The sequence below is a fragment of the Alosa pseudoharengus genome, unplaced genomic scaffold (assembly GCF_046254945.1).
Source record: "Alosa pseudoharengus isolate Yale_2024_CS ecotype anadromous, Long Island Sound unplaced genomic scaffold, YU_APseudo_1.1 YU_APseudo_1.1_scf_13, whole genome shotgun sequence".
In the NCBI taxonomy this organism is placed as follows: domain Eukaryota; kingdom Metazoa; phylum Chordata; class Actinopteri; order Clupeiformes; family Clupeidae; genus Alosa; species Alosa pseudoharengus.
The window spans coordinates 17,165,096-17,177,490 of NW_027468598.1; the positions used below are offsets into that span (position 1 = coordinate 17,165,096).

At 44.1% G+C, this 12,395-nt stretch overlaps 1 protein-coding gene across 1 annotated transcript in view; it reads right to left on the minus strand.

Moving 5' to 3' along the window:
- Positions 1-3,841: 3,841 nt before the first annotated feature.
- nyap2a (neuronal tyrosine-phosphorylated phosphoinositide-3-kinase adaptor 2a) overlaps positions 3,842-12,395 on the minus strand; it is a 30,534-nt gene continuing 21,980 nt past the window's right edge. The window contains exons 6-8 of the mRNA XM_076282322.1: positions 8,204-8,392; positions 7,587-7,711; positions 3,842-4,072 (exon numbers count right to left, since the gene is read on the minus strand). Of these exons, the coding sequence (XP_076138437.1) occupies positions 3,842-4,072; positions 7,587-7,711; positions 8,204-8,392 (545 nt within the window). The remainder of the gene's footprint in view (positions 4,073-7,586; positions 7,712-8,203; positions 8,393-12,395) is intronic.

Genomic DNA, 12,395 nt, shown 5'->3' on the forward strand with positions numbered 1-12,395 from the left:
TCTAAATGGAAATGTGTCACTTTCAGCAGTGGTGTGCTGCCACCTAGTGGCAATGTGTAAGATGAACCAACATCAGTGAAATGCTGATGATTTGGTAGAGTGTACAGAAGTGTGAGTGGTTTCTTGTTTTATAAGTATTCCCCTTCCTGACAGCTTTTAAAAAGTTGAACACATATTAGTTATAAAACTAAATATATGCATATACAAAATCTGTCCTGTGTGTATGTAGGTGTGCATGTGTGAGTGTGTCTGTATTGGGTTGTGTGCTGTGCACAGGCAACAGAACAGACGAGAACACTGAGCAATGACTTGCATAAAAAAGAAAAATCTTTTTCATTTATTTTGTTCTTTTGTTCTTTGTAAACTCTTCGGAGAAAACAGAAACAGTGGTGCTACAATAAAACAGAGCGTTTTGAATCCCTCCCCCCCCATCTCTCCTCACTCAGACACGGACACAGACAAACAGCACCCCAGCCCACCCCCAATCCCAACCCCAGTGCAAGAACAACCACAGACGGTGACATCACGGAGCGTGGCATGGAGACAACACCCCCCCCCCAGGCCAGCCAGCCTACCTCTGCTCACCCACCTCTACAAAGGGCTGAGGGGATCTCCACGGAAACAGAAGAGAGTTCTCGTATTTACACTTCCTCCTTCAGCCATTGTCTGGTTTCCTCGTTAGTGCTTAACGAGCTCGTTTGACCCTCCATGATAAGAAAAAGGGCTCAGGGGAAGGGGGGGGGGGCAGATACCAGATGTTTCTGGGAGCCCTCCACTGTAGCTGAGGTGAGTGAATACTCAAGCTAGAAGCTCCTCAGAACTCTGAGAGGGTAGGTGTGAAACTCAAGTGGCAAAGCATCGATGGCTTAAGAACTTTTTTTTTGGTCTGGATCCGAATTGTATGCTCTGCCCTCTTTCTCTCACTGAATAGTTGGTATAGACTTGTGGATGCATGTAGCAAAGGTTGTGTAACCTAATATTCAAAGAGGTGAAAACATGCCCCAGCATCTATCAGAAAAGAGCTTGTACTAAGACGTGCTTAGTGTTCTAGCTGTGGAACGCATTGTATGACACCCTCTCTGCAATCAGAGGGTAGATCCAGGCCAGGTCCACACATCCTGGTCCTGATGGTCCACCATGTTTTAAAGATCTTCAAGCGGCACTGACACTGTAACTAGCATGGATCCAGTACTTAAAGTCCTAGTATGTACCATCTGACTTCAATTTAGTTTCTCTCTCTCTGATAAATACTATGCTGTTTGTGTTTGTTTGTCTATGTGTTGTTGTTGTTGTTGTTGTGTCGAATGTGAATGTGCCCTTTTGTTGGCACAGGTCCTCTCTGATGAACTTTGACCCTCCACAGATGATCCCCACTCCTTGTCACAGTGAACCCTGGTCTCCAAGGCAACGCATGTCACATGTCTGTGTCTACTGGCCATGAGGATGCATAAGTGTGTGTGTATAAGTGTGTGTCTGTGTGAGTGTGCATTGTGTTTATTGGATGTCTGTTGTAGTGTGTCTGTGTGTTGCAGTTGTTCGAAGTGTGTGTGTGTGTGTGTGTGTGTGTTTGCATGCGCATTTAAACATGTGAGGAAGAGAGAGAGCAGGGTTGATCAAACAGATTTGACATTGGTATGTAAGGGGGAGGAGCTTTGGGGAATCACCTGGGGGTGTGGTCAGTATCTCCCCTGAGCAATCTGCATAATTCCCATGATCCTCTAGTGTTCTAGTCATTCTACCTACAGCAGTGCAAACGTGTAGAGTGCAGGAGAGTGATGTCACACCCCATCCTGAAGGGCCACCATGGGTCATGGTTTTACACTATTCCATATCTAAACTACATATATTATCTTAAGTATATTTTACGATAAGTACTCCAGGATTTAGTTTTTGTTTAAGTTTCGTCCACTGAGGTCTGAAAAACCTGCTCTCATGCTGGCTCACCAGGGTAGTGTCTAAAGATTAGCGTTGTGTCGACACACTCAGTAAAGATGTCGCATGATTATGGGTAATGTATTTTTTTAAAGTCTGTACAGACTCCACCCTTATTAGTGAGCAGATGTCCAATTGCATTGGTCCCTCTGAAGAATGACAACCAGCTGCAATCATTGATCGATCACATGACACAAAATGGCCTATCACATGACACACTCAACCATGCAGTCATGACCACATTGCAAGTTCAACCAGTGATGGAACACATAGCCATTTAGGAATCACAACTTTTACATGCTGTAGACATTAACCCCCATCCCTGTCATTCCATGATTTTTAAACCCATTGGCACAGTTCACGCTGGTAGGACACATACACACACAGATCTCCATGGACACCGTGGGCATCTCAGGCAACGCTATGACATCATTTGGTGACAGCGCGACAGGAAGTGCACGTGGGACATCACATCCTGTCACAGTATGCTCACATACCGTATATGGCTCTAAAAATCAATGTGCTGCTCGAGACCCACTCAGATCCGTTTAGACCAGTTCAGGCTGGCTTCAGCCGGTTCAGACAAGCATAGACCAGATCAGGATGGCTGAGAGCGGTTCATGGCTGTAGATGGTTTTGCTGATCCAGTTTCTGAACCTGGTACTGTTGGCATGGTAATGGAGTCCCCTCCTCCTGCCTCACTGGTGAAGTAACTCTCTCCCGAGGCTCCAGACTCCCTTGTAAACACATTGCTGATGTTCAGTTGACCTTCTTCGGTGACATCCGTGACCCCTGATGATTATGTCAGCTCTTCAGGACAGAGGGCCAAGGTGGTCATCGTTGCTAGGTGTCATCTGTAGCACCTGTTGCTTGGCCTGGGTCAGGTGATATAACTGTATGTGTGTGTTGTGTGTGTGTGTGTGTGTGTGTGTGTGTGTTTCAGTAAGGGACAGATCACACACTCCCTCATACACTCAACCCTCCCCATCACCAGTCTCTGATATCTGACCTGACATGACAAAGTCTTCCCCACCAAGTTGTTTAGTCTTGTTTTTGTATAGTGCACATCTTTGATCTTTTCAGTCCATATTTTCATCTTTAAGATTCTTTGCTCATAAAAAAAGCAGTGCACTTACTGGACATAATTTCACCATAATATATATATATGCCTATGTATATATATATATATAGATATAGATATATTATTTTTTTCCTTTAATGCACACGAGTGTCATTGCAACAAAAAACAAACCAGACAAAAACCAACCCTAAAATCTACAATAATCTCATGACCTTGGTCGCCCCTCCGTGTGACCTCTGCGTGACCTTTGCATTCCATATCTTTTTTTTGTGTCTCATTTATAAAATATCCACTTATGCTAGGCATCATGTTTCAGATTTGAGACAGTAATCCCATACAAAAATACTCAATATAAACAACAATAAGAAAACGAGAAGAGTGGACCAATTGGACGGGGTGTTTGCTACAACTGTCCCTCCACCTCCTGTCACACTCCTCACGCTCTGATTGGCTCCTGGACAGTGCAAACCACACCCTCCCCCACCCCTATTTTCAGTGCTGTGGGTGTGTGTAGATGTGCAAGGGCTTCTGCCATTCTGTGTGCATCAGTGCTTGTGTCCGTGTGTGTCCGTGTGTGTGTGTGTGTGTGTGTGTGTGTGTGTGTGTGTGTGTGTGTGTGTGTGTGTGTGTGTGTGTGTGTGTGTGTGTGTGTGTGTGTGTGTGTGTGTGTGTATCAGTGGATGTGTACTTTACTTGTGTGCATTACTGCATGTGTCAGTCATCGGATGTCTACATACCTGCTTTGGCTGGAGTGTATGTGGTTGTACACACATCTGTGTGTGTGTGTGTGTGTGTGTGTGTGTGTGTGTGTGTGTGTGTGTGTTCGTGTCAGATGGCAGTGTCCCAAAAGACGGTGGTCTGGGTGTTGTAGGGGGGCGGTCCGTGCTTCTTGCCCCCGTTGGCCTTCTTCCAGCTGGGCAGGATGGGCATGCTCTCCTGCTTGCACAGGCCCTTGTCCAGGGGCCGCTGGCGGGACTTGATCTCGCGGCACAGCGTGCGCTTCTTCTCGATCATCTCCATCATGGTGCTGTCCCCACACGCCCAGGCCAGCGGGGGGATCTGGGGAGCACATGCATCACTGACGGTGTGAGAGCGTTGAGATGGTGGGGTGGGGGCTGTGTGTGTGTGTGTGTGTGTGGGGGGGGGGGGGTATTCTGTAGTGTGTTGTATCTGTATGTGAAACTGATAATGTGCATAAACCAATCAGTGCATATATGTAGAGGTCTCTTTACAGGAAGTAACTGTGTGTGTGTGTGTGTGTGTGTGTGTGTGTGTGTGTGTGTGTGTGTGTGTGTTTGTAAAATAAGCCCATAATTTAGGCTCCATAGATATAAGTATATGCATAATCTCTTTTTTAAAGAGGTATTTCTCAACATAAACATAATCATCCATGAGGTGGTAGGCTGACAAATGTTGTCATTTTGATGAATATGTTAAGTGGTTTTAATGGCCATTTATCATGCATTTGTCTATTAACATTACCTCATGTGAGCCATTCATTGTAACAGTACTTTGCTTGCTTTCATTAACATTATTTAGCTTGAGTCATTCCCTGGCACACATGCACAGATATAATCAACAACCTTTTACACTTTCTGCACACAGGTGTACAGACACGCACGCACGCACGCGCGCACACACACACACACACCACACACACACACACACACACACACACACACACACACACACACACACACACACACACACACACACACACACACACACACACACACACACACACACACACACACACACACACACACACACACACACACACACACACACACACACACACACACACACAGGGCCGAGAGGAGTTGACAGAGGACGGGGGAGACATACACACAGCTTTCACAAGGTTTTATTCTTCAGTCATAGTTCGCCTGAATGGAAATCTGGAATCTGCCATTGACCTGGGGAGTGTGCGTGTTTTGCATGTGTACACATATTTGTGTGCATTATGAACTCACATTAATATTATAGTGGTTTATGGTGTGTGTATGTATGATGTGGTGTATGAGGATATACCGGTTGTGTGTGTGTGTGTGTGTAGGTGTGTGTGTGTGTGTGTGTGTGTGTGTGTGTGTGTGTGCGTGTGTGCGTGTGTGTGTGTGCGTGTGTTGGTTCCCCAGAGCCAGTGGCTTTCGCATCCAAAAAAGAGAGATTGTCTCAATAAATGTTGGAAATGGGTGAAAAATAAAAACTTGCTTGAGAATACAGACAGGGAACAGATATACAAGTGCAGTGTGTGTGTGTGTGCGTGTGTGTGTGTGTGATGATATAAACATCAAACTGCTCCTCTAAGAGTTTCTTTATTTGTTGTTTTGTTCTTTGCTCCTATAAATAAGTTCCAACTGTCCTCCACAGAACCCCAAATAGTTCCTTTGCAGTAAAAATTTTCTTAAGATCTGTTCTCAACTGAACAGATGAAAACTCGTTTTTGTCCGCAGCAGACTCCGACAAATACACAATTACGAACCTCCGTTGTTGGGGTTTACATTCATAACCATTGTGTTTTTGAACATAAATATAAACACACTGGTAAAGTCAATTAGTAAACACACTTGTACCACTTAACATGTGGTACACACAAGTGTAGTTTTATTAACATGGTCCTTACCACTTATATCATTTTACAAGACCAAAGATATGTCAAGCCAGGCATAGTTTTTTCATGTTTTTTCAAAGTAAGGTCTACTAGTATGTATTACTTCTGTGATAAAAGTTGTTTTAATGTTACAATAGTCACGTTAAGAATTCAGGTTAACAATTATCTCGATGGAAACACAGTGGAGTTAATAGTAAAGATTATTGCTTTGAAATCCAATTTAACACACACTGTACATTAATATAAGTATACAAACACTTGCATCACCCATTGAACAGTGTAATGTTGATTATTATTAGTTTGGAGTAAGAACAATGCTGATTAGTTAGTTGAGGTTATGAGCAGGCTAGGCTTATGATCTGATTGGTTAGTTGGGGTTATAAGCAGTGTAGGTTTTCTGGTCTGATTGGTTAGTTGGGGTAATGAGCACTGTAGGGTTCTGATCTGTTTTATTTATAGCTGTGAGTTTTAGTAGCTAAGAATGAAGGGTTTTTATAGGTTAGTTAGTTGGGGTTAGTGTTTGATGATGAGATTTTGATTGGTTGTCACGCAAAACGTTTTGTTCTGTACACAAGATTTTCTCTTCTCAGTTAAGATAATGACCAGGCACTCATAATGTAGAGAGATACGTATATTAATGGCCATTTGAAAGAGTGCACTAATTTCTAGAAATGCTTTTTTGTGTCTTTCATATAACGAAACTTCTGGACCAAACTGACTGTTGGTCACCTTGGTTTCCCATATATTTACAGCACATGGATGTGGTCTCAAACTGACACCTTTATCATTAAACTAAGGAACATTGTAAGGTTCTGTGTCCTAGGTATATACTGAACATACAGATTAAGGTTCCTCTGCAGTGCCTCACAGAGTAACCATGTTCTAAAGGGAACCGGGTGGATTTAGGTTTAGTAGCAGGTAGTTCATGCAGAGCTGTGGTTTCCAGACTGGAAATCCAGGGTTAGTAGACACTCCGGTACACTCTTAGAAAAACTGGCCACCGTCTACAACACTCAACAAGGGTTGTAAGGTTAATACACCTCCTTATGTACAATGATGGGCCCATTGTAGAAGTTATATGTGCATATGTGCAGTAGCTTGATTGAAAACTTCACAGAGAACTATGTCACAAAGAATTCTCTAGAATTAAAAATACACATAAAACGGCCTTTATTTTCTAGGAGTGTGGGCCAGAGTGGTGGTATCGATGATGCGTTGCTGTTTCACATGAAGTCAGAATGCGGTTTCAGAAGTCAATGCGGTGGAGTCACATGATGATGAAGTTGAAAGGTTGTGTGTTGGATTTAAAGGGTTATTTTGGCCTTAGTAAATCCTGAGTTTGGTAACTTTTGTTAAAGTGATGTATGATAATCAAACAATGTATGTAGTTATGCATATTTGATTTGCAGTCTCATCAATGATGTGTGTGATGAAGATGACAGGGTGACAAAAGGAGAGAAAGTGAGAGAGAGGTGTAGGTCAGGTTTGCCTCATTCTGGTTCTGGAGAAAGGATGCTCGCACACTTGAGCCTCAATTATTGGCTTCATGTGACTGGTCTCAGCCCAGCCCAGACCTTTTTCACGGCAGCCATTTTGACATGAAATGGCAGGGTAGTTCCACTTCCTGTTCCTCTAATCATTGGTGTTTTAGGTCTATTTTTATTTGCCATTTATCTTCAATTTCTTCATAAGAGACTCACTCCAGAACCAGGTCTCGAGCAGACCTGATCTAGACCAAACCCCAAACACACAGAACAGACAACTGGGCTTCAACTATAAACAAACAACGGCAAATTGGACAAAGAAGTACAACACAGATCAACAAAACAAGAGCAAGCTGACAAACAGCACTCTGAGTCGGAGGTCGACACAGAGAAGCACAGAGGTGAGAGGTGAGAGGTCGGACAGAGACAAGAGAGGGGGAACTCCACTCGCTCACTCGGGCACGCAGGAGGGCGGTACCTGGCAAAGACTGGCACTCTGATTGGCTAATGCATCGGGGGAGGCGTGTCTTAAGGGGGTCCCCACTGGCGAAGGGACACCTGACGTGGAGGCGGAGCGGCCAAGCTTACACACTGCCTTGGGTTCTGAAACACACACGCGCACACACATATACACACACACACAGACAAATTAATTTCATACACTCTGAATAACATACTTTTATAAATACTTTATAAATGAGAATATGACGTATAACTAAAAATGAATATGAATATGACATGGCGTTCTGCTTTAAAACATCCAAAAAAATAGCAACAAAATGTAAAGAAACAATCGTTTTGACATGATTTCAAAAACTACTATGGTCTTAAACATAGTAGCATGCAAACCAGCCAGTGTCCCCTCAGCTCTGTTGTACTACCATATTTTGCCACATGTGGCGCTATAATGAAGTACACAGTGTGACGAGTGACGTGTGGCTGCGTTCAAGACAACTTGAATCCTACAGAATTCCACATGCAGCTCCTTTGAAGATGGCATGTGGCTTTTGAACATAAGTAGTGTCATAATTGTGCTAGTGAAGTCAAGTGCTATGACAGACATGCTCCGTGTGCTAAAAGAGGCGGAGCTCTGACCTGAGCTTCCTCCCCCCAGCATGGTGGTGGGGCTGACGGAGGAGCGGCCTAGGCGACTGGGCGTGGCCGTGGGTGTTCCTGATTGTCCTGATTGGCCATCCCATTCGAGGGGAGTGGTCTGCGGCGAGTCCCGACTGGAGGAGTGAGAGCGCTCCTTACTGTCCGTGCTGTGACTCCGACTCTTTTCACCTGCGGAGAAAACCCCGAGGGAGAGAGGGATATCAGATAGGGAGAGTGAGGGAATAGAGAGAGAGAGAGATGTGTCAGATAAAGAGAGAGAGGGAATAGAGAGAGAGAGAGGTGGAGAGAAAAAGGAAAGAAAATGAGGATAACCACAGGACAATATGGAGAGAGAGAAAGAGAGGGGGGAGGAATAACCGAACAAAAACATTAATCAGTTGATCTGGCTGTTTAGTTAGTTAAGTGGATCTGCACCCATGCATCCACACACATATGCATATACTGTCTCTTAGACTCAGACTCAAGACACACACACACACACACACACACACACACACACACACACACACACACACACACACACACACACACACCTAAATAGAATCAGAATAAGGTTTACAGATTCACTGGACTCTGGTGACTCAGATAATAAAGAAATACAGATAATATCCAGACACCACAGGCCATATTACAGACAATGCACATCATACACACCATAAGTTCTGACCTTATGAAGATATATTGGTGATGAGGTCTGTATGGGTGGTCTGTTCACACTAACGGGTCTTGTCTTTGGAGGGTTACACACACACACACACACACACACACACACAGGCTTTCTTGACAGAGACCCATGGTGCTCACAGAGGTGTCAGTATGATGTCAGTTATGGACAGTTGTGTCAAAAAGAGGGAACAGGGTCAGAGAGGTGACAGCACTCACATTGGGTCTTACACACTTACACACACACACACACACACACTCTCTCTCTCTCCCTCTTTCATATTCTATCTGTCCACTGTCACTTATGCACACACACACACACACACACACACACACACACACACACACACACACACACACACACACACACACACACACACACAGTCTCTGTCACATACACATGCACACACATACACACAGCGCTAGACACTTGTATATTGTCTCACACACAGACACAAAGACTTAATAGCTCACTGGTTGCAGTACAAGAGAGCTGCCACAGAGTGTCAGTGTGGATCCTGGAGCTTTGTGTACCAGAACACGTTAGAAACATCAACAAGCCCACCGCAGGAAGTATGGCTGAGTGAGCTAATTAACCCACTGAACATCTTATGGGACACTATCTCTCTCCTCCATCTCCTCCTGCTTCCCTCACAGTACCTGCGCACTCGTCCCTCTTTCATCCCACCATCTTTTTGTCCTCTCATCTCTTTTTCTGATCTGTTCTTTCCTCGTCCTTTCTATTCCCATATCCCTACATCCCCCTTTCCCTCTCCACTGTCATTCTTTTCTCTTGTCTCTCGTTCCATTCTTTTCTCTCTATCTTTCTTTCTCTCTTTTCCCCCTCCCTTCATCTTTCTCCCTCCGTCTCTCTCTCTCTCTCTCTCTCTCTCTCTCTCTGCATTAGCACTCACATTCATCACAGTTCTCTTCTGTTCGTGGAGCATTAAGGAAATTGCTTTACTAACAGATGAAAGCTTTTCAATTATTTCTGCTGGCAATGGTGTGTGTGTGTGTGTGTGTGTGTGTGTGTGTGTGTGTGTGTGTGTGTGTGTATGTGTGTGTGTGTGTGTGTGTGTGTGTGTGTGTGTGTGCGCGCTCGTGTGTGTGTGTGTTATTCAACATAGCCCTCTGCATTACGTACAGTCGGACAGCTGAAGGACTGGATCCAGTTTATCCCATTACTGACATACGGTCCTGATGGGACTGTGTGTGTGTGTGTGTGTGTGTGTGTGTGTGTGTGTGTGTCTGTGTGTTATGGCCATCATTTCAGCTGTATTGTATTGTGGTATAGATATGGCAGTGAACCTGTCTTGAATTTAAATTAGAGTGCGACAATAATAGAGTGACAGGAAGACATTGTATGAAAAACACACTGTGGCCGAGACTGACAGATAGAGATAAGCTGGAAGATTCAGAGAGAGAGAGAGAAAGAGAGAGAGATAGAGACAGATGGATAGAGATAGAGAGAGAGACAGAGAGAGAAAGAGAGCGCATGTCTGATGGTGTGATGATCAGAGGTTTGACATGAGATTATGTGGATTATTGTGATGCTACTTGTTTACACTAACTATCTTCTTCCAGTGGGAGGAACAAATGCCTAGATTAGCCAATGGCCCATGATTGACATCATTCTATAGCCCAGTCTTGTAGACATTAATATAGACTTGTGGTCATATGAGCCTATCACTTAATTACTGTTTGTCAAATTGCATCGGACCCTATAATCATGTAAGTGCTGTCTTCCAGACTCCACAGAGCAGGCCAATCTAATTTCAATCTGTTTGCTGAAACCATTATTCCAGATTCAATGCCGCCGCTAGTTATGATGTTATGTGGTTCCAGTAACGCGCACTTTCTCACACACACACTCACACACACACACACATTATCTGTTTACAGCACACATCTGCTGATATTCCATTAGCCTTGGCTGTGTGCCTCTATTTAACTGCATTTAATTAGCCTCATGCTAGCATGCTCGCTATCAGACCCTCCATAATGACTGCCCAGAGTGCCAACAGGAGACCAGACACAGCTCGCGCTCTCTCTCTCACACACACACACACACACACACACACACACACACACACACACACACACACACACACACACCACTGCCATTCCATGTGTACTTGATGTATGTGGTTGTGTGTATATTTCTTTTTGCTTGTGTACTTTATGTGTGTCTGTTTGTCTGAATATTTTGACTAGTTCCTGACACAGTATTAAATTCTATCCTGACACGGTTCCATTGCTTATCGTCAGCAGCTGCATGGATCTTCAACCAATCAGTCTATCCAACACTGCTGCTGTCGTGCTCCCGAGTGGCCCCGCCCACCTAGATCTTCTTTCAGGGAGATCTAGGCCTAGTCCACACGTACCAAACCGATCTTTTTTTCCTCCGTCTTCCCTGGAACCGTATCAAGAATATTTGCGTCCAAATGGATCCATCTCAACACGACTCAACACGTTACTTCATACCCCAGGCCTATAGGTGGCACTGTTTCTTTACAGAAATTGACCAAAACTTGCGCTTTACAAACAGACAGAATAGGCTACGATGAAATGGCTAGTGCAAGGAAACCAGAATTGTTTGTGTGGACTGATGGTGAACTGTCAACTGTAGTCAACTGTAAAACTAATAAACTTTATTTTACGGTTTGTGAAGGGTGCAGTCCCGTCCTTTATTTGGCTAACGCAGGTAGGCCTACTAATCACCTTTACATTCTTTGGTTGTAGGATAGTCCGTGATTCACATTAGTTTTGGCTGTCACCGCAATTAGGCTACTAAACGCAAGGCTTACCCAAGTTCTAGGCTATTCTGTCGGCACATTTATAATATTGCTATAAAACCTTCGTTAGTAACAGTCAATACTTTTGCCTGCATCAAATCGCACAAATCTTGCATTTGCATTCAGTGTGCTACCATCGGCTTAACGTGAGTGTGAATGCATGTATATATGTTGTAAGACATGTAAAATAAATGAATGACACTGGCACTACGCACAAATTAATGTAGCCTAAACTTACACCGCACTTTCCTAATAACTTGAGTTCTCTCGCGTCACTGACAGTAGCTAGAATGCATAAAAAAACACCGGGAAAAACATTGTTCAGTCCACCAAGTCATAAGCTATCGGCGCTGCGCAGCACCGGTTGTGATATTTATCTAACGAGTGTAATGTAGGTAATGTCATGTATGAAAACTAGTATTGTTAGGCAATACTATAAGTGCAAGTCCAGGGCAGCTGAGGTGTGGCGATGACATCATCGATACGCAAGCAGGATGTGCGGTTTCGATGTCTAAACGAATTCAAACGGGCTACGGTTTCAGATTTTTCCACTCTGGGACCAGGTTTCAAAAAAGTGCGGTTTCGGACAGTGCGTTTACAGGATTCGTTTGGACGCTCGGCCAAGACGAAGCAAAACCTCTGCGTTTAACCTAAAAAGTGTCTCCGTGTGAACAGGCCCTCAGAAGCTTAGCCCCATCAATGGCACTGTAACA